The sequence below is a fragment of the Camelus ferus genome, chromosome 18, assembly GCF_009834535.1.
Source record: "Camelus ferus isolate YT-003-E chromosome 18, BCGSAC_Cfer_1.0, whole genome shotgun sequence".
NCBI classification, from domain to species: Eukaryota; Metazoa; Chordata; class Mammalia; order Artiodactyla; family Camelidae; genus Camelus; species Camelus ferus.
Genome location: NC_045713.1, coordinates 5,628,930 through 5,651,393, shown reverse-complemented (window position 1 = coordinate 5,651,393; position 22,464 = coordinate 5,628,930). Strand labels below are relative to the sequence as shown.

General features: G+C 43.7%; 1 protein-coding gene and 1 non-coding gene across 3 annotated transcripts; both read left to right on the top strand.

Moving 5' to 3' along the window:
• The first annotated feature begins 1,827 nt into the window (after positions 1–1,827).
• Positions 1,828–22,464, top strand: PRKRIP1 (PRKR interacting protein 1). Of its 2 annotated transcripts, XR_004312561.1 has the most exons (7): positions 1,828–2,011; positions 2,737–2,815; positions 3,617–3,717; positions 6,563–6,648; positions 7,514–7,581; positions 12,880–13,039; positions 21,256–22,464. XR_004312561.1 is itself a non-coding variant. In XM_006180922.3 (6 exons), exons 1-6 carry the CDS (start codon positions 1,886–1,888, stop codon positions 21,354–21,356), a joined length of 561 nt encoding a protein of 186 aa, XP_006180984.1. In that variant the 5' UTR covers positions 1,829–1,885; the 3' UTR covers positions 21,357–22,464. The 2 variants fall into 2 exon arrangements, 1 of the variants encoding a protein (XP_006180984.1); XM_006180922.3 differs by lacking the exon at positions 12,880–13,039 and having other exon boundaries at positions 1,829–2,011.
• Positions 7,128–7,234, top strand: LOC116657680. The gene has a single exon (XR_004312877.1). It is a non-coding gene; the product is annotated as a U6 spliceosomal RNA (small nuclear RNA).

The following is a 22,464-nucleotide window of genomic DNA, read 5'->3' as shown; positions in this document are numbered from 1 at the left end:
ATTCTCTATTTTTTCAGACTCCCTCCCTCCCTCCCTCCCTCATTCCTCTGTTCTGCAAGAATTCTGGAAGCACCACTCTATTTTAGGCCAGAATTAGATGCTGGGATTCTGGCACCACCCTCTCCCCAGACTTGTGTGTAGGCAGATGATGAGGACACCCTGTGGTAACCACCACATGGCAGCCATGGGGACCCAGAGCAGGAGGAGCACCAAGAAGAGAGCAACGGACTGCCTGGAGGAGGGGGCTGGGGGTAGCAGTCAGAGAAGTCTTCACAGAGGAAGTGGCATTTAAGCCAAGCCAGGTGAAGGAGGGTGTATGGGAGTTCTCAGGGAGGAAAAGACACCCCAGGTAGTTTTTGTTTTCTGATATGTTTGGGGGAAAGTGAAGCACCTTGGTGGATGGGGTTTGTGATGTAGGGTCATGTGTGCATGATCCCACCCAGATCAAGCCCTCCTTAGGTCCCAGCGACAAATCTGGGTCACTCTAGAACTTCCCCTAATTCAGCACCCTTGACCCCTAAAAAACCATCTGCTGTTAGTTTGCCAGGAACAGCCTTAGGATGCTGATAGAGCACCCTCCAGGCACCCACCACCTGGGGACTCAATGGTAGAACTGTCCTGGGTTGCGCAGGCTGAGCAGGCAACAGCAGCAGTAGTATCTGAGGTGCCTGGCTCCTAAGATCCCATATGCATCCAGCAAATGTTTATTAAGTGTCTTGCTGTGGGCCAGGCTTTGCCCCCAGATACTAGGAATACAGCAATGAACAAGACAGAACTCCCACTCTCCATGGCTAACAAATGGTAAATAAGAAAAACAACGATTATGAAGACCACCAGGAACACATCTGTAGTTGAACAAATCGGGTTTATTGCCTCTTTTGAGAAGGAAGAGTGCATTTACCTCAGTAAGAGAGTGTTCAAAAAGGCTTATTATAGACTTTGGGCGATTTGGGGAGAGTTCAAGTAATTGGGCTTTCACTCTGGAATAGACGTCAGGACGTGAGGACAAGTCTATGATTGGGTGTCTTAATATTTAAAGTGGAAAGCTAATGCTGTAAAGAAACAGCAGTTACTCACATTAGCCAGAATGGGGAAATGTTTGGTCTTTTTCTGGTTCCAACAATATTCTCATTATCATCTGACTTTAAACATGATTATAGAGCAGTCTTGTTTATGCCTTGCTCTATCAGTCACAGAATGGCTTTGCATAACGCTGGTGTTCTGGGAAACTGTTTATGTCCAACAGGAGAATACCAAGGCCTAACTGTAAGTGCCAGGCCAGCTCCAGATGTGAGGGAAAGCTATCCTCTTTCTAGTAAGAAAGGCCCATTCAATCGACCAGGTATATTTGCTGGATGCCAGGTGCTGAGTAATTCGAGTTGGACAAAAGAGATACGGCCCCAGTCCTCAGGGAGCTCACAGTGACATGTCTTAAACAGATGGTCAGAAATGGGAGGCGGAGTGGACCAGACCCAAGAAACCGCCAGGAAAAAAGCCCAGGGGTGGGAGTCGGGGGATGCTGAGAAACCAGTAGCAGGGCTGCTGGCGGATCCACGACGCGTACTGGGACTGGAGAAGTCGGCTGGGACTGGAGAAGTCGGCTGGGGCCGGACCCTCGGGCATGCAAGGCCACTTCTCCCCCAAGGACGTGGGCATTCGCTGCACTGATTTGCTCAGAAACAGGAAATGAAACCAAGCAGCTTTAATCAAATTAACCCACCCGGCCTCGGGCTCATGAATATTCAGCAGCCTGCTTCCGGCTTGCCCCTCTGCTCCAGCCCCGCCCAGCGAGGAGACTGCGCTTGCGTGACTGGCGCGCGGCTCTGTCGTCATACGCGCGCGCCACCACCGCTCGCCTGGGAAGCCGGCGAGCTGTAGAGCTGTCATGGCGAGCTCCGCGGCCTCCTCGGTGCGACCGCCGAGGCCCAAGAAAGAGCCGCAGGCCCTCGTCATCCCGAAGAATGCGGCGGAGGAACAGAAGCTCAAGCTGGAACGGCTCATGAAGAACCCGGTGAGACAAGGCGCGGGCTGACGGTCATTCCGAGTCCCACCCCCTTCCGTTCTGGCGTCTCTGGGCGCCTGCAGGCCCACTTTCCCCACCTCCGAACTCTGGAACTAAATACCTGAACCCCAGGGTCAGACCTTAGGAAGAAGTAGGCTGCCCCGGAGATAGTTTTCTTCTGCGCTTATTTTAGAGCCCAGCCTGCGTGAGGGCGCTGCGGAGCGGCTTCCCGTGCTTTAAGACTCCCCCCAGTTTAACTTTTTGTGAACAAAAGCCTTAGACTGGAACGATAGAATCCGTGGTTTAGCACAAGGGTTTATTTTCTTCTAAACACCACCAACTGTTAGAGAGGCATTAGCCGAGATACATGGGGCAAATCACTCCCCTCGGTCATGAAAACAGTTGGATGAGAAGGTCTCTTATTCCTTTGACTGGAAAGGATTACTTCTCGTATAAAAGTGTTAAAGTTGGAGGTTTTCAGCCCTAAATGAGGACTTACGTTTCTGAGTTCTGCTCTGGGTAGTTGAATGTAGCCCTGGCAAGGCTGTGGGGTCTGATAGGACCCAGAGTATACACGATGAAGTAAAGGCAGAAGGAAGAAATAAACTTACCTTTGGGTCCAACGAGCAAAGCAGCCTTACTTAACTAGTCCCGTTAAAGTTCCTTGGTTATAAAAGATGAGACTTTGTCAGAAGGTTTATCCATACAAATGCTTTCGTGTTTAAATGTTGCAGGACAAAACAGTTCCAATTCCAGAAAAAATGAGCGAATGGGCACCTCGACCTCCCCCAGAATTTGTCCGAGATGTAATGGGTAATGTCTTTTGGATGTGGGTATGTGTGTAAAAGTTTTCTAAGTGTAGGTGTAAAAACTCTGCAGTTAATATCTGTTAATTGCATACCTGATAGGAAGAAAAAAAGTTCATTGATCCAATATGTTGCTCTTACAGTGAAGGGGTATTGTTGCTTATGGTTTGACATTAGAGAATTTTCTACTGCATTGTTTTTAATATCTTGTGTTTTCAAAATGGAAATAGTTTTATTTTGTTGGGTTGTAAATTAACATAACTAATTATAAAGAATAAATAACAGGTGTAAAAAAAAATTAGGACCACCTGTAATTCCATCATCCTGTTTGTAACATTTTGATATAGCCTTCCAAATATCTTTACAGTCAGAACCACTCTTGCTTAAGAAGAAATGTTCTTACAGAAATACGGTTCTGCCCATACTGATAACCTACTCTTTTTTCACTTAATATATCACGGACATCTTTTCTACTGAGTAGAGATCTAGCATGTTAAATGTGAAATCATTCCAGGGGGAAAAAGTCACCAGCTCTCTTCAAGGTTTCTGGTTTCTGAACCCCAGTCTGCTGCGTTACTACGTTAGAGTGGAATTTTTAGCGACTTCAAATACAGTATTCATGCAGCAGATATTTAATGATGCCTACAATATGCCAGGCACTGTGTTAGATTCTGGGGTACAGTGGGGAATAGGGTAGGCATATTTCCTTCCATTACTTCTAGTATCTTTCTTTGGTTCCTTTTGATTAAGGGTAGCTTGTGTTTGGTAACTGAATTTTATCAAGAGCTCTGGACTATTCTGGCTTTAGGTTCAAGTGCTGGGGCTGGCAGCGGAGAGTTCCATGTGTACAGGCACTTGCGCCGGAGAGAGTACCAGCGGCAGGACTACATGGATGCCATGGCTGAGAAGGTCAGTAAGCAGGAAGGCTGGCTGAGCCCTTGGGTTTGGGCAATGGGTACTTAAACCTTCTAGAAAAAAGCACTTGAAGAAAAGTGGATCCACCTGGTTGCGGATTGTGTGAAGGCTGCCTTCTAAGTTAGGACTGGGTGGGGAATGGTATAGCTCAGAGGTAGAGCACATACTTAGCATGCAGGAGATACTGAGTTCAAACCCTAGTACCTCCATTAAAAAAGTAAATAAACCTAATTACCTCCCCCCAAAATTTTTTTAAATAAATAAAGTTAGGATGAGAAACAGACATCAAGTAGAGTCCAGGTTACTTATAGGTCAGACACTGCCCAGCAGGATGCTCGTACTAGGAAACAAATGAGGGGAGGGAGACTTCCAGGCAGTGGAGAGCACAGCAGAGTCCCCTCCCCACCCCAGGCCATTTGCCATGGAGTAGAAAGCAGTACCTCCCACACCACTTGGATCATTATTTCTCTATAGTTTTCTCTGGCTGAATGCCCGCAATTCCAGTTAGCTGTGTGTTTGATGCGAGTAGTAGTGTGCTTTCAAGTGTTTTTGCCTCTTTTAGATTTTTATCTTTGAGACTGGTATTTCTTCATGATTGGTGTTAAATAATAATTGATTAAGAATTGAGAATTGCTTCAGAAAATGTACTGTAAAAACTGTTAAGCTTTCTATTGCTTGATGGGAATGGCTAGTAACTCTCCTGTTGCTTTTAAGAAATACTCTTTGGGACATTTCATTTGTTTTCTTTTTGGAATTGAGTTTTGGAGTTATTTTATCTACACCAAAAATTGTTTGATTTTTTTACTAGAATTAAATTGAATCTGTAACTTAACTTGAATGAGATTGGACGTCACAGTATTTGGTCATCCTCTCTAGAAACTTTTTCATTTGTTTAAATCTTTTTGTATCTCTCAGTGATAATTTGTGGAGATTTTACATGTCTCACCACATTTGTTCAAAGATATTTCAAGTTTTTTTTATTGCAGTGTGGTGATGGTGGTCCTTTAACAGTTTATTGGAGTGACTAAAATTGAGTTTGAAAATTATCTTTATGATTTTCGAACAGAATGGATCATTGCCCTGGTTATTTTCACCTGATATCTGTTGTCCTACAGCCTTTACTCGGCCCCTAGGTGTTGGTGGTTCTTCTCCAGCTGCTTCTCAATTCCAGTGAGAAGTTTCAGGTGGCTTGTGACACAGCTGTACCCTGTCACTGTGATGGACTTGTCACTGCCAGGAATAAACAAAACTCTGTGTATAGAAACTAACAGAAGCACTTTTTAATTTTTTACTTTTAAACTTCTTAGAGGAGAGGAAACTAGAGCAGATGGCTGTGTCAAATGCTGTCAGTTAGTCTGAAGTTTTTATATATTGATTAATGACTCAGAAAATATGGGAAAATGTTTCACAAACTTTGAATCCACACAGACACAAAGGTTTTTATTTCACAATGTGAAAGATAGGCTCTGAAGTTAGAAGAAAAAAGAGTTGCAGGAGGAGTCTCACCTTCCACAGCAACTGATAGGGTGTCACCACTGACGGCACATCTGACTCCTGCTTGAGCCCTTGCCATGGTCAGCAGCCAGCGGGGGCTCTGTCTGGGTCACTTGGAAAATGCAGCTGCTTCAGACATTTGCAGCTCACCTTCTAAACAAACCAGGTGCTTTCAGCTTGAAGTTGTTTGCTTTCTAGTTGAGCTCTGATTAAAGCTGATTCCCTTCTTGGAAGGAGACCCTTTTTTTATTCCATAATTCTGCTCTCAGAGTTTCTGTGCCAGTCTAAGCAGATCCACACAGCCCTGGCAGTGCAGACCAGCAGAGGTGTTGAAGCTGCCTCTTCCTCTTCTGCTGGCCTTTGTTTGTTTGTTTGTTTTTTATGGGGGGAGGTAATTAGGTCTGTTTATCTATTTTTAGAGGAGGTACAAGGGACTGAACCCAGGACCTCATGCATGTGAAGCATGTGCGCTACAGCTTGAGCTATACCCTCCCCCTGACACTTTTTTAATCATTAGTTGTCTTTGTAGTTTAAATGTGCTTCCTTGTAAGTTACTGCATTTCATTATTCTTCCTAAATTCTCAGGGAAAGAGGAATTATTTCCTTCATTTTATAGATGAGGAAACTGAGGCTTAGAAAGAGGGAGCTGCTAGGAAGAACCCATCCTTTGGAGGTTTTTGGAGGCTTCATTGATGTGGATGTGATTAAATCATTGGCCATTAGTAATTACTTTGGCCTCCAGGTCCCCCCTGGAGGTCAAGGAGGTGAGGCTGAAAGTTCCCCCGGCAACCAGCCCTGTTCCTTAGGGGCCTTCCAAAAGTCACTCAAAGTCCTGTGGTCAAAAGGGACTGCTTATGAATAACAAATGTACCTATTTCATCTTTATTTCTGGAGCTGTTTTAGGAACTGGGAACAAAACTAAATATTATAATAAAAGATCCCCCAGTGGCTCTTACATAGGAAATTTATAAGTTCTAGGAGTTATGTGCCAAAAACAATGGACCAAGACCAAATATATGTTTCTTATTATAAGTCACAATATCACACTATCCAAGGTCCTGGCTAAACAAGAGCCAGTAGTGCTGCCTCTGCCTTCAAGGAAGTCAGTGTGCTCCCTCTCATACTTTCTCATAATTACCTGTGCATGAATGGTATCTTAATGAACTGTTACTTCGCCATCAGAGATCCATATATTGATTTCCTGCCCCATCTGTAGGTCAGCTTCTTAAAGTGGCCCTGGAGACCTGGATGTGCCTATAGCACCCCCAGTGGTGTGACTTCTAGAGTTTGCATACCCAGGCCAGAGTGTGTAAGTGATGTGTTTTTGTTTTTTTTTGTTTTGTAGCAAAAATTGGATGCAGAGTTTCAGAAAAGACTAGAAAGGAATAAAATTGCCGCGGAGGAACAGACTGCAAAGCGTCGGAAAAAGCGGTGAGGGCTTTATGGCATCTCATAAATAATGAGGCTTAGAGTGGGAAATGTAAAAGTAGGTAGTTGGTAGATGAGTCCTTGTTATAGTTGAAAGTTCACCTGTGTGGCCTGAAGAGGTCTTGGGTGTTAAAACCCACGGTGGAGCATCCCAGTAGAGGAATGGCTTTTCTTCCAGGAGCTGGAGAGAGATCCAGTCACTTATTGCCCCCCACCCCCACCCCCAGCTTGCTGCAGGTTCTCCAAAGCTTGGAGGCCAGCACTTTGGTGATCACCTGGATTTCTGTGTCTCCTTCATGTCTGTGTTTTGACATCAGGTTTAACAAGGTGCTGTGAGCAAACTTTCCAGTTAGCTTTTTCCTTAACCTCCCTAAGTGATTACATGAGTATACAGGCTGTGCATGTGTGTGTGTGTGTGTGTGTTCTAATAAATTCTCCCTCAACTTTTAGAGAGCTGAGCAGGATTCTAAAAATAGTCCCTAGTGCTCACTTAGGCAGCACATATACTAAAATTGGAACAATGCAGAGAAGATTAGTATGGCTTCTGCGCAAGGAGGACATGCAAATTTGTGAAGTGCTCCATTAAAAAAAAAAAGTCCCTCAATATCTTTGAATGAAGAAGTATCTCCAGTATTTCTGGATTGCTTTAATCACCTGGGGGCTCCTAAGGATTTGATCTTGATTCATGAAGGGAACAACTTGATAACGATGATGTTGGAGTAGCAGAGTCATGAGAAAGTATTTCTTTCATTTTATTGTAGTGTTTCTGTAATTATTAAATCTCTAAAGATTCTGTAAGTAGATGTTTATTTTCTAAAATATAAAATAAAGTAGTTAAGGAATCTATGTATTTATCTTGCATTTGTAGTCAGAAGTTAAAAGAGAAGAAATTATTGGCAAAGAAAATGAAACTTGAGCAGAAGAAACAAAAAGAAGGTGAGTGGTACCCACTTTTGTGACTATTTATAGTGTTGCTCATAGTGGTTGACCTGTCAAGAATGAAATTTAGCGTTTGGAGCTGGTTGGCTGGCCACTGAAGAAATGAGGGCTTGTTTCTATTAGTTAGGACTTGTTTAATTGCAAGTGTCAGGAAACCAAACTGGTTTAAGCAAGAAAGAAAGATACTGGCTCATGCTGCGTCCAGGACAGTCCTCCTTCCAGGCATGGCTAGTAAAGGACTTCTAATGCCATTTGCTGTCTCCTTCTGTCCCCTGGCTCCCTGTCCTGAGGCAGGCTCATTTTCTCCTTGTGGTTGTGAGGTACCTGTAGCTCCTTTGGGCTGCACCCTGGCTCATTCTTGACCAGTAGGAAAGACTAAGGGAGTGTCCCTTGTGAAAGTGTTTTTGTGTTTCTTTGGCTCTGACTGAGTGACTTGACAATCAGTTAAGAATGCTCTTGGCTGCAAGAAGTAGAAAACTCAACTAGCAGTAGTTAAAGAGGAATTATTTTTCTCATATAACAAGAAATCTGGTGGTAGGTGGCAGGCCAGTGTGGTTGAGCAGCTCAGTAGTATCAGGCCCAGCATCCCTGCAGTCCTCTTGGCCTTTATCCTGTGGGCATGAGATGTCTGCTGCAGTTCCTGGCACCATACTTACGTTTAAAGCAGGAAGAAGAGGGGAAAGAAGTGGTATTTGTCTTTTTTTTTTTTTTTTTTTTTTGTAAGCTTAAGAGCCAAAGATCCCCAGAAGTGCCCATCAGATACCACCTTATATCTCATTGGTCAGTATAAGGTCACTTGCCATCCTTTGCTGCCATCAGGCAAGATGAATAGAGAACAGAATTGTTATGACCGTCTTTAACCTGTTGTGATCCATTACTGGGAGCTGGGTACATTGCCACCCTAGACAGAATTGAGAGTTTGTTAGAAGAAGGAATAGGGGTGAATAATATGTCAGCATCCCACAGCATTGCCAGTCCTGCCCACCTCTGATCCCATCACAAGGCCAGCTGTGGCAGCCACTCCCTTTGGAGCCCCTGGGCTGAGAATCAGGGAGAGAGGGGCCCCAAATGAAAAGGACGAAGGATGCTAAGAGACCCAAAAAATGACAACTGGTCACCACATTACTGAATCAGTGGCTGTTCCCTGATTGGCTGGACATGGTTCCTGATTGGGCAGTCATGATTTTTGGTCTTAGATAAAATCAGACTTGCATTGACATACTGAAATACAATTAGCCTCTTCCAGGACCAGTTTCCTTGTGAGTTGTAAATATACTGTATGACATACTATATCTAGCCTTTTCCCAAATATTTCCTAGATGAGATTATTTTACAGTGCCAAAATGTGATGGCTGGGACCTCATCCCTCAAATAAACCAACTCATCACATTCCCTGCCCTTCCCCCCAACACACACACAGGAATGTGGAAGTACTTGGTTCAAAAGCAGGAGGATTGGGCACAGGTGCCAGTCTTATGTTCTGTAGAAGGAGATACTGTGGCTTGGACCCCATTATATTGGGAAATAGAAACGTCTCCTTGGCTCTGGGTAATTTGACCCTCCCTCCACAGGGTTTGTTGTTTTTCCTGCTTGTTTTTGTTGCTCTTTAATGTGTTTAATGACTTTTCTGAACGAATTCTGTAAAGCCTGTATTCTTTGTTGTATGTGGCCACTGAAGCCTCTGCTTGGTTAGCTTAGTGGTCAGCTGAAGAATAGAGATTTCCCGAAATGCCTTGAACCAGTAAGTCTCCCAGTCTTTGCCAGTGGGATCTTTGTGTGTGGTGGAGCATGCCTTCAACATTCTGGCATTGCAGTTCACAGTTTTGCCTTAGCCTTCACTTCCTCCTTGCACAGAGCCTCAAGGTCAGCCAGAGGTGAGATGAGGGCCATCACTTGTCTTTCTTAGACATGTACATGCTCTTACAAGCATGTGGCCTTCCTGAGTACCAGCTTTTCCTCTTCAGTTTTTGGTCAGTTTCTTGTTTGCTTCAACTGTTATCACTGCCTCAGGCAGGTATGATGTTAAACAGTCGCCACTGATTGTTTTTGACAAATACCTTGGGGAGGAGACTGTTCTTACTGAGTCAGTTCAAATAAAGACAAGCCTTGCGAGTCAAGTTTCCAGGAAGCTGCCAGGTCCGATAGGGACAGTACTCAGGGTATGTGACTTCTGAGGAGCTCCCAACGCACTTTACTTCTTCCAGTGGCCGCGAGGCTGCTGGTTTTCACAGCTCCTGTGATTATGAGGCTGTTGATTTGGGGGGCTACCTTAGATCTGGGGAGAGGGGTGAGGAAATAGAGCAAGTTAAAACACCACAAAACTTGCTCTTCTTACCAAAATTCAACCATTTCTATCAAACAATCCAAGGAACATTTCCAGAGTTCTAGAGAAGTTGATTTTGGTGATTATTGTCAGTGTTCTTGACAAGTCTGCTGCTTTTGGAGAAGCAGGTTTTTAAGGGGTCTTTGCCATTCTGAAAGTGCTGTCATCCCTTTAAATTTCAACCTACCAATGTTTGAAATATGTGTCCTACAGACATCAAATGTTTGGGTCGTGTTTTTTACCCTTTCTGACAATCTGTGTATTTGATATTTTTGGGTTTTAGGGTTACATTTTGGGGTTTTTTTGTTGTTGTTCCCTCTGTTTTTTGTTCCTCTATTTCTCCTTCTCTCCCTTTTGGATTATTTGAACATATTTATTATTCCATTTTATCTATTGTGTGTTTTGGGGGTTTGGTTTTTTTTTTAAATCTATTGTGTTTTTAACTGTTTCCCTTTTCATAGTTTTTCAAAAAGTTGTTCCTCTAGGGATTATTATATACATACTACTTCCATGGTCTACTTGGAATCAGGATTTCACCACTTTAAGTAGAATGTAGAAATTTCATCACATAAATTTCTTTACTCTTTATGTTGTAGTTGTCTTAGACATTACATCTGCATACATTGAAAACCCCATCAGATAGTTACTTTTTTTTTAATTGAAATATAATTGACTTAATATTATTTCAGTTTCAGGTGTACAACATAGTGATTTACTTCCATAGATTATGCATCATACAGTTATTTTTGGCTGTATTCCCTATGCTGTACATTACATCCCTGTGACTTATTTAGTATATAACTGGTAGTTTGTACATCTTAATCCCCTTCACCTATTTTGCCCATTCCCCACACACTCCTTCCCTCTGGCAGCCACTACTTTGTTCTCTGTATCATGAGTCTGTTTCCAGGTTTTTTTGTTTGTTTTGTTTTGTTTTTTTAGATTCCACATATAAGTTAAAACACACAGTATTTGTCTTTCTCTGTCTGACTTACTTCATTTAGCATAATATTATCCAGGTTCATCCATGCTGTTGCAAATGACAAGATTTCATTCTTTTTTATGGCTGAGTAATATTCCTGTGTGTGTGTGTGTGTGTGTGTGTGTGTGTGTGTGTGTACATCTTTATCCATTCCTCTATCGGTGTGTGTGTGTGTACATCTTTATCCGTTCTTCTGTCAGTGGACACAGGTTGCTTCCATATCTTGGCTATTGTAAATAATGCTGCAGTGAACATTGAGATGCATAAATCTTTTTGAATTAGTGTTTTCATTTTCTTCAGATAAACATGCAGAAGTTTAATTGCTGAATCAGATGGTAGTTCTGTCTTTATAATGTTACTGTTTTTGTTTCCAGTCATCAAATGTATTTCAAAGATCTCAAGAGGAGAATAGTCTTTTTGTTTTATTCATTTTTTAAGCTTTTTACAGGGAGGCAATTAAGTTTATTAATTTTTTTTAATGGAGGTACTGTAGATTGAACCCAGGACCTTGTGCATGCTAAGCATGCACTCTACCACTGAGCTATACCCTCCGCCAAGATGAGAATAATCTTGACTAGTAACCGATAGTTATCATTTCTCTTGCTTTTTCTTTGTTCCTGTTGTTCCAGACTTCTATCTGGTATCATTTCCCTTTTATCCAAAGAACTTGTTTTAGTCACTCAGTTAGAGCAAGTCTGCTGGCTATGAATTATCTTAGCTTTTCTTCACATGAGGCTATCTTTAGTTCACCTTCATTCCTAAAGGACATTCTCATTAGATGTAGAAATCCAAGCTGGCAGTTTTTTGTTTCGGCACTTTAGAAATGCTATTCCATTCCCTCTGGCCTCCATGGTTTCTGATTTTTAAAAAAATATGTAGTTATTCAAATTGTTCTCCTCTGATTATTTTTTTCTGGCTGCTTTCAGGATTTCTGTCTTAGATGTCAGGAATTTGATTATGATGTGTCTGCACATGAATTTCCTTGGGTTTATCCTGGAGTTGGGTTTGGATTTCACTGAGCTACTTGAATCTGTAAGCATGTGTCTCTGTCAGATTTGGGATTTTTTCTCCCCAATCTTTTTTTGTCCCCTGTTGTTCATATTGGATAATTCCTATTGATCTGACTTCGAGCCGTCTCTCTCCTGTGTTATCTCCATTCTGTAATTGATTCTATCCAGTGAATTATGTTTTTCAGAAAAGTTTTGCGATTTCCATTCAATTCTTCTTTATACCTTCTATTTCTCTGCTGCAGTCTTCTGTCTTTTCATTTGTTTCAAGAGTGTTCAAGAGTGTCCAGTTATTTCCTGGAAAAATATTTAAACAGCTGCTTTATAGCACTTGGTAATTCCAACACCTGGATCGTCTTGACATCGGCATTTGTGGATTGTCTTTCCCCACACAAGTTGAGATTTTCCTGATTCTTCATATACTGAATGATGTTCTGTGTATCCTGGATATTTTAAGTATTACATAATGATGCTCTGGTCTTGCTGATATTTGTTTTAGCAGACAACCTGGTTGTGTTCAGGACACAGGTTCTGACCAGCCTTCTGTGGATTGTGGTTCCACTGCCAGTTCGGTTTTTAAAGCTTTGCTATGCCCTCCAGATGTGTCCTGTGTGTGTCACCCCGTGGCCAGTCAGGGTTTAGTTCTTTGAGTTCTCAAAGTGTTTGGCATTCATGCGTGTGCTGTCAGAGTGAGCCCAGAGGGTTATAAACAACTTTCTGGTGTCTATTCTAATCCCCTCTCTCTCCATGACCTCCCCTGTAGTGTCTGGGTTCCTGGGTCTCCCCTTTTCAGACCTCCAGGCAGAAAGCTGGGGCTTTAGTTACCCTCTCTGCCACATACTTCAACAGCTGCACCTGCATGCAGGGCTGAGTGGTGGGAGGTCAGAGAAGAAAAACAGCAGAGTTTTCCCAGCCATCTTAGGACCACAGCTCCTCTGATCAGAGAAGAAGTTTCCCCTCCTTCAAAATTTTTGTGCCTGCAGGCCCCCATTGCCACCGCAGCCACTGATGCCATTCTGACACTGGAAGGATTACCTGAGAGCTAAGGTGTGAGAGAACGGAGAAGAGAGGAGAAACAAAAGAATTTCCTTCACTCTGAGCATTGGGAGTTCACTTTCTTAGTCCTCGAACCAGAACTAGAAGGTTTGTCTTAGAACTCTGGATGTGTTCAGTCTCCACTTCTGTGTATTGGATCACCCTGAGTCCAGGCTGGGGAATATTGGAGGGGGAAAAAAACAGGAAGCACAATATTGCTCCAGTGGTACTTTGTATTCTGGTCTTTTCCCCCAGTCTGCTTACTTTCAGGGCCTGTGCATTCTGTCCCGGTTCTGTAGCTGTGTTCAGTCAAAAAACTGGGTCAAATGTGCTTGTTCTGTCTCACCTGAAACCCACCCTCTATTTGTTTTTTCTTAATCCAATTATAGGACTTTACATTTAGCTCTTTGGTATTTCATCTTGGTGTTACTGGCTCTATTGATTCTGGTTCTGGAATTCAGCATGTTACCATGTCTTTAGGGTATTGTCATGGGCAGGTTTGATAAACACACCTCTCTCATGGGTTAAAATGCTGAGCCAGACTGGGCCAGGGCCAGAGCCCTCCAGTATCCACTAGAGAGCTCCACTTAGGCCAACATGGACCTGTTCACTGAAACTTTTGGGTGGAGTTATTCTTCAGCTAAGAATTGGCCAGACTCACTCGTCTTTCATCTTACCCAAGAGGTGTCATAGGAAACTGAGAGGTAATTTGAGGTCATGGAGTAAGTACAGTAGACGTAGGTTCTAAGCTCAGCTCACACCCTGGCTCACCCTGACCTCAAGCATCTCCTGAGGTTTGAGGGGTTTTGTAGCTTGTAAGTGTTTTCTAGATCTAAAATTCCACTGTTTGATAACTTTGCCAAACACCTTGCTGTAATGCTGATATACCGTATTTGGGGGACAGGATGGAGGGTTGGTTCCCTCACCAGTAAATCTAAGAAGCTTTTCAGAACAAGAAACTGAGGTTAGTTTGCTCCAAGTTTGTACTTAATGAGCCTGTAATGGGTCTTTGGAATCACATATTTACTTTTTAGTAATTGGTTCTATAATTGAAAGAGACAGGTGGCAACATCACAGAGCTGAGATTTCTTAAATCCTCCGTTTCTAGCTCCTTTTCAACATTAGGTGCATGTGATCATGCAATTTCCAGTCGCCTTTCTTTAGTTTGCCCAAGGCTATGAAGAATATATGCAGTCACAGAGCTGATTTTAGTGCTTTCAGATAGATTTCATCCAGACCTTCCAACCTGTTTAAAACAGTCTTGTGCCCTCTCACTGGGCCTCCCCCTTCCCTGAGCTTCAGTTTTGTCAAAGGATAAATGTTGGTGTCCACGTTGCATCAGAGCAGCACAGTGTTTTTTCAAACTGAGGGCTGTGATCCTTGACTGCTGGGTCATGAAATCAGTTTAGAAGTTGCAGATGTTGTTTTTCCGTGAAAAGAATAGACTAGAAAAGAGCAGAGTGCATCACACCCTGAATAACTATTTTGTGAAATTTCCTCTCAGTTTCTATATGGGCTGTGAGCTGGAGTCAGGCAAATCTGAAAAACGTTATGGTCCCTGGGCCCTGCTCTTACACGTGTGAAGTTTGCATCTGTACATACTGAAAAATGAGTAGTAATGGTACATGGTTGCATGTGCTTTGCACCAAATGAGCAGGATAGAGAGTGCTATAAAGATAAATTCATAAAAATGGTTTGTGCGCCTTTTACCTCGCCCTCTCTGTTTCCTTATTTTTCATTTTGTGAAAGAGAAAATAGATTTTCTAGGTGACTGAAATGAATAGAAACTTAATGTGGTGATACTCAGTTGTGCCACAAGGTGGCTTCTGTGCATCGCCGGGTTCTGGTGGAGATAAATCACTCAGGGTTTTTGGCTCTTCTCCTAAGAGGTGGTAAGGGGCAGTGGCTAGGAGTCCCGTTCTGTTGGAGTCCTCCCTTGTTGTCCATGCCGGTCTGGCAGTTCAGTGAAGAATGCCCTGTGATGTCGGACTCATGTCTGAATGATACCACAGGACGGCATTAAGGCAATTTGGATTATCATGAAGCCCTGAACCCCCAAAATGATGTATTCTAATGCCAGTGTTACTTGTTTTGACGTAGGCCTGCCTGCCAAAGAAACCCAGGGTGATCTTAAGTGACTAAGTACATCAAGAGCAGTTTCTCAAAGTTGGGGAGGAGAAAAGAAGTGGTAAGGGACGTGGAGGTAACTAACTTCCTGTTACAAAATAAATGAGCCACAGGTATGAAATATATAGTGTGGGGAATATAGTCAATAACTAATGTTTTTGTATGGTGACAGATGACAGCTGGACTTATAATGGTGGTCATTTTGAAGTGTATAGATATATCAAATCACTGTGTTGTGTCCCAGGAACTGATGTAGAATTCTGGGTCAATAATACTTCAGAATAAACAAACGAACAAACTCATAGAAAAAAGATCAGATTTGTGGCTGCGGAGGCAAGCGGGTAGGAGGAAGGGGAATTAGATCTTCATCTAGTCAAAAGGTATAAACTTCTGGTTACAAATAAATAAGTACTGAGGCTGTAATGTACAACATGACAAAGATAATTAACACTGCTTTACATTATAAATGAACATTGTTAAGAGAGTTCTTATCAAAAGGAAAAAATTTCTTCTACTTTAATATTGTATCTATGTGAGATGATAGATGTTCACTAAACCTATTGTAGTCATCATTTCAAAATTGAGTGAAGGAAAAAAAAAAACTCCAAAAAAAAAAAAACTGGGTGGGGAAAAAAGCAGTTTCTCAGCCTCAGCACTCTTGATGCTTTGGACCAGATAATTCTCTTTGTAAGGGATTATATCCTGTTCATTGTAGGATATTGAACAACATCGTGGCTTCTACCCACTACATGCCAGCAGCACCCATCCTCCCCTCAGTCGCTGACAACTGAAAATGTCTCCAGGCTTTGCCACATGTTCCCTGGTGGGGGAGGGGGACAAAATTTTCCCAAGCAATAAGATTCATATCTCAAGTAGGATCTGATGCTCAGAAGGCACTCAGTTTGTGTTTTGTATTGAACTAGTTGTTTCAGTGCCAAAATTCTTGTACATACAATGTTGGAAAACTATTCATATCCGTTGTGTCTTTTGAGAATAAAGGTAATATATGATCATTTTAGAAATTTTTAGAATATGCAGAAAAGAATAAAGTCAGAAATTTAAATTACCTATAATTCTTACTAAAAAAATCACTAGCATTTTCATATTTATTTCAATTTTTAGTATTATATAAACCTATTTATGTAATTACCATATTTATAGTTGTTCTAATTTTATCATATAACATTGCATCACAAATATTTTCACATGTCCTTGCAATTTCGTAGTACAAGGAAGGATTTTTGTCCCCCCTAGTCTGTTCACTCATCTAGTTTAAAAAAAAAGTTAATGTCAGTTCTACTTAAAACTCAGTGCCAGTTTTACCTAGTATTCCTATGATCTGTGAATAAAATCTCAGGTTCCTAGATTTTAAGATACTATGTAAACAATAGTATAAGTAATAAAAGCTCAAACATCATCATCCTAATCTGTCACCTTTCTATCCATTTTCTTTTAATCTCTCCATATGCACATGTCATTTGTATATCGTTATAGTGTATGAACAGTTTTCCATTTTGCTTATTTTACTTAACATTATAAGCATTTCCAGTCCTTCATAATTCTTTCAGTGACTCATAATATCCAGCAATTGACATATCGTGATATCCCTAACCCTCTCCTTTTTGTTAGATACTGGATTGATTCCAGTGTTTTTCTTCTTTGGAAGATATTTTATTGAATTTATGTACCTGTCTCCCTTCCCCCTTTCTGGGTCATTTCCTTCAGATAAATTTCCAGCAGTGGGAATTACTAGACCACAGAGTATAAAAAGATTTCATAGTTCTTGAAATGTATTGCCAGTTTCTTCCCGAAGGAATGGCACCAGTTTTTACTGCCGTCAGCAGTGTGCAGTGGTGTACACTTTAACTGTCTCCTTGCCAGCACTGGCTTTTAAAAATTATTCCTCCACAGGAATAAGTATGTGACTTCAGAGGAAGTCAAAGTCTCATTGAGGGTTTAGTAAAAACCTTATAACAATATCGATCCCGATCCGGCAGAGCTATGGTAGCAGCCTCCACTCTCTTCCTCGCCGACCCCCACGCCACCCACCTTGTACAGCCTCCCTCCAAAGCTCTTGTTAAAACAGAGATTGGATTGTCATTTGTTCTCCTCCTAATATAAGTATTTAGCATCTATTGAACATTTATTATGTAGCCCCAGTCCTGAGTGCTTTGCAGGTACTAACTAACATAATCCTCACAGTGGCCCTGTGAGACAGGCAGTGATGTTATCCCCATCTTACAACTGAGGGATCCTAGGGAACAAGCGGTAACAGCACCCACAGAGCTAGTGGGAGTGAGTGAGGGGCCGGGATCTGATCCCAGATGGTGCGTCTCCGCTGCCTTGTGCTTACCCACGAGGTGATCTTGCTTGAACCCCCGTCAGCAGCCCCTCATTCCCGCCCGTGCTGGGGTCTCCACCATTGTGTTCTGGCCACTCCCTTGCATGTTTCCTCTGCTCTTGCCAAGCTTACACCTCTGTTCTCCCACCTCGCTGTACGTGCTCAGGCCTCTGTTCTCTTTCTTTTTCTTGCTCCCTGACTCCCCATCTGCCTGGAAAGCTGCTTCTCATCTTGCACCTTCCTCCCTTGGTAAAGCCTTTCCTAACGTCTCTCACCACCCCAGCCTCCACCTTGCTCCCAGAGGGTTTTGCACATGCTTGGTTATAGAATCTGCTAAATCACATCATGTGCTTATCTATTCACCTGCAGTCTCAGTTCCATGAGGGTAGGCAGTGTCTTTTTTTTTTTTTAATTAAAAAACTGTTTTAGAATGGTTTTAGATTTATAGAAATAGTGCAGAGATAGTATAGTACAAAGAATTCCCATATACCCAGTTTTTCTTGTTAACGTCTTAAGTTAATGTGGTTCATTTGTCACAACTGATGAACCAATATTGATACGTGTATTAGTTAAAGCCCATACTTTACATTTCTTTAATTTTTTTACCTAATGCCTTTTTCTTGTTCCAGAATCCCATCCAGGATATCACATTACATTTACTCATCATGTATCCTTAGGCTCCTGTTGGCGCTGACGGTTTCTCACTCTGTTTTGATGACCCTGAGAGGTTTGAGGGTCAGGTGTTGTGTCAGATGTCCCTCAGTTTGAATTTTTCTGATGTTTTTCTCATGATTGGACTGGAGTTGTTTATCTTGGGGAGGAAGACCACAGAGATAAGTGCCATTCTTAATGTCAGGGCGGGATCCTTGTCAAGATGACTTGTCACTGTGGATTTGACCTTGAGCGGCTGCTCAGGCCGTGCCCATCAGGGTTCTCCACCTTGAAGTTGCTCTTTTCTTCCCCCTTCCCACGCTGTGCACTTCGGAAAGTGGTGACTGTGCGCAGCCCACACTGAAGGAGTGCGGGTGCTGTGCACTCCCTCCATGAGGATGGAGGGGCTGCGTGAGTTGCTGGGAACTCTTCTGCACAGGGTTGCCTCTCCTCCCTCATTTCTTCCTTTATACCAGCATGGACTCAGGGATATTTATTTTGCACTTCAGGTTTAACCCGGTACTGCTCTTCTTGCTCAGACTGGTCCAGCTTTGGCCATTGGGAGCGCTTTCATTTGGCTCCTGTGCTCCTTTTACATTCTCCCATCATTGTGGGGTGTTGGGGGGTTTTGTTTTGTTTTTAACAGCACTTCCTGACTTCCTGGTACCACAAGGTAGTCCATACTTACCTTGAGTATTTCCTGCCCCTCACCTAGAGTCAGCCATTTCTCCAAGAGTCCTTTTCTTTTTTACTAGAGACTGAAATAATTTTGTTGTATTACCAAATGATTTGAATGAGCCCCAGATTCCTAGGTTTCTCCTCTTTGAGAGCGATACTTCAAAGCCCCAACAACGTCTCCTACACACAGAATGAACTATGTTTACTATTAAGGGAGGCACTACATTTTCAGGAGCTTGTCAGCCACAAGAAATGCTTTGAGCCCTCCTCTGTTAATCAGCATCTCGGGCCTCCAGAACACCCCATTCCACAAACATCCACGTTAATGAGCATTTTACTGTTTCTTTAAGAGCAGAAGGAACGGTCAGATCCTATGCTCTCGTTCTGCTGTGCGCAGACCTATGTGGATATGGTTGGTGGTTCTTAAGGCTTGATGCTGACAGAATGTGACTAAGTTATGGAACAAAACACATAATCAGCAGCTTCAGCCTTGGAGCCCAGATTCTAGAGCGGAGCCCCCAACTGGTGTGTGAGGAGTGAACCCAAGTGGCAGAGACCCTGATGCTCTCGCCTTCGGGGTGGAGACAGGGCCCGTGGCCTTGGACCAGTTGCCCCACGCGCCATAGAAATGTTCTTTTCCACACGCACCCCAACATGGGGGCATGGGGAGTACTGGCCCTGGGGTCCAGGGAGCTCGAGCTTTGCTTTTGATCCGTCTCTAGTTTTTCACTCATCTCTCCTTAGCATCTTTTTTCTTTCTTGTTTAAAATTTTGGTAAAATACACATAACACAAAATGTACCATCTTAGCCAGTTTTAAGTGTACAGTTCAGGGGTACTAAATAGTCACACCGTTGTGCAGCCGTCATCATCACATCATCATCTATCCTCAGGACGCTTTTCATCGTGTAAAACGAAAACTATCTGTTCAACAACAACCCCCGGTCCCTGCTCCTCCCAGCACCTGGCAGCCCCCCTTCTCTTTCTGTCTCTGAATCTGCTACTCTGAGTAACTCATGTAAGAGGAACCATAGAGAACTTGCTGTTGTGTGACTGGCCCGTTTCACTGACAGTAACGTCCTCAGGGTTCATCCGTGTTGCAGCCTGTGTCAGAATTTCCTTCCTTTTTGGGGCTGAATCTGCACCACATGGCTAGACCACATTTTGCTCACCCATCCCGTGTGCTGACCTCATTCCTGTTTTCACCTCATTTTTCTTTTGCCTCTGTTTCCTTATTGCATTTCTGCAAGCAAGGTAGGCAGAGGCTTAGAAAGTCAGTCCAGGTTTGAAACCTGGGTACTGGTTTTGCTGATTATGAGACCTTGGGTAGCAGATTACTTAACCTCACTGAGCTTCATTCCTCACCTCTGAAATGGATATATACTGGCGTTACTTATCGCATAGACCGTCCTTAGAATTAGACAGGACAGCAAGTGTATGTGAAGACTTAGCCCAGTGCCTGGCACAATGTTCAGCAAATCTTAGCTGCTGAAGCATGCTCATCCTGTGTACTTTCAGAGCTTCTCATTCTTTTTGGCATGAGGTTGAGAAGAAGGAGGATCCTAAATTAAATAGAGCTGATTTCAACCCACTGCCATGAGTGTGCTTTAGTGTCCTGCCCTAGGGTGTGAAGGTGAATTTGAGACTGTGCTGCGCCCTGGGCACCCCAAGGCCTCCCGTCTTGAAGCTCTCTGTCTGGCCCTGAGATGACAGCACTAGCAAAGCTCTGGGTGTCCGTGGGCTCTGGTGCTGGAGTGAGTTCCTGCACGTGCGCAGGAGGGGGCCCAGGTGAGCCCACCGTGCCTGCAATTGGCTGCCTGGAATGGCCTGTGAAGCCGGAGGACTGGTACTGCCTTGTAGGCTCTGGTTCTCCCTCGTTCCAGCTGTCGCCCACTGCCCTGATCCCAGGGAGGGGTGGCAGGGAGGAGTTGGGAACAAGTTGTCTTTGTGCTCTGCTTTTGGCCCACTCATCTGCACTGTGGGTACTAGTAGTCATGCCAGGGGAGACACTGGGATTCAGAGCTGCGCGTGGAGTGTCAGAGGGTTTCTGGGGCTATAGGAAGAGCTGGGAGGCTGGCATATTTGTTGTGGGCAGAGCCCTCTGCTACACAGTTTTTGAAAATCCTTTTGCAGACCGGGGTGAGAGCCAGAGATGTCAGCAGGAGTGTTAAATGTTAAAGGGATGTTGGGAATGTCACCCTGCCAAGGTGATGGACTTTGCAGGGAGAGTGGTGCGGGCATATAAAAAGCAGTGAGGCCCAGTTTATGGGGCATCAGGATCTCGTGTGTGCTGGACCTTTTTGTCAGGACGAGGTCCACCCAGCAGCAGTGGTGGGTCAGTTCTGTAACTGGCCCTTTATGTCCGGAAGTGGCGTTGAGGACTGATGGTCTTGACTGCCGCTCTGGCTTCTCACTGTGCAGTCCAGAAACAGCTGGTTCCTGGGTTCTCTTCAGCAAGCCTTTGTTAAAGTGCCCCTTGCTTCTGAGTGAATGTGTGTATCCCTAATGCAAATGTCGTGTGCTGTCAGGATCCAGTCAGTCCCAGGAGCAGCGATCCAGTAGCTCTGAGGAGGCATCTGGAACGGAGGAGGAAGAGGAGGACCAGCCCAGCTTCATCATGGGGCGGTGACGATGTTGCCACAGCAGCTGTCAGGAGCGTAGCCCGTTCTGTGACTGGGCCTCAGAAAACCCTCCACACGCCCCGAGGGGAAGGGACCTCTGTTTCAGCTTAGTTTCCCTACCAAAGCCTCGATGGATAGAAGCAAGTGGGAACCCATCAGAGGGCTCACAGCCCCACTATCAGAGAGAGGACCGTCTCCTGGACACTCGAGGGCACTGCCAAGCACGGTTTGTTCACATTCCCGCTAAAAGGAAGGAAAATGTAAAACCTGTGAACCACTTGGTGCCTGTTCTCACATAATTGGATGGTGATGAGTTTGGGGCTTGCTTCTGTGAAAGGAATGTTTTATTCAGTAAAGAACAAAAAAACTTCAGGTTTTGTTCAGACCGGTGAAATGATTGCAGAAGCTGTCGTGAAGGTTGTGAATGACATGATAGGAACGGGGCCTGTTCCTAGACCCATTGACAGAAATGGCCTTGGCTCTGGAGCTAACTCGCAGTGCAGGGCACACTGGCCTCCCTCTCCTTCACCAGAGGGTGCACACTGCACCCCAGAATGCGTGCTCCCGCCCAGCAGCTCCCAGCACACAGTGCAAAGGGGGACGTAGGACTTAACCACGGGCTGAGCCAGAAGAGAGGACCTTGATGTGTGACAATAAGCAGGTAGAGAATCCAGGCGGGGCTGGACCAGAGCAGATGATCAAGGGAATGAATCCTCGCTGCACTGCAGGGAGGTGGATGAATTGGCCAAAAGCTGTATTTTCATCTGGAGGTAAAGGGGCTCTAAACAGAAAATGAGAGGTGACTGAGGGCACCTTTCAGGCCAACAGGAAGGAGAGATGGTTTCTAATTAGAGCCTTTGCTCACTTTTTGGATATCTCCAAGTTTCTAGGTTTATTTTGTACCTTTTATGGAGTTTGATACAATTAAGAAAAATAGTTTCCCTTCCCTCAAAGCCACTGAGAAACATCTTTTTTTTCGTTCCCTGGCCCTACCCTGAGCCATGTGACATCTGTGATAGCTCTGTCTTTCCTCAATTCAAGTCACAGGAATTTTTCTTTCCCAGGAAGCTGAAGTGGAGAGTCAGCCCTAATAAATTAGCACACACCCTGACTGTA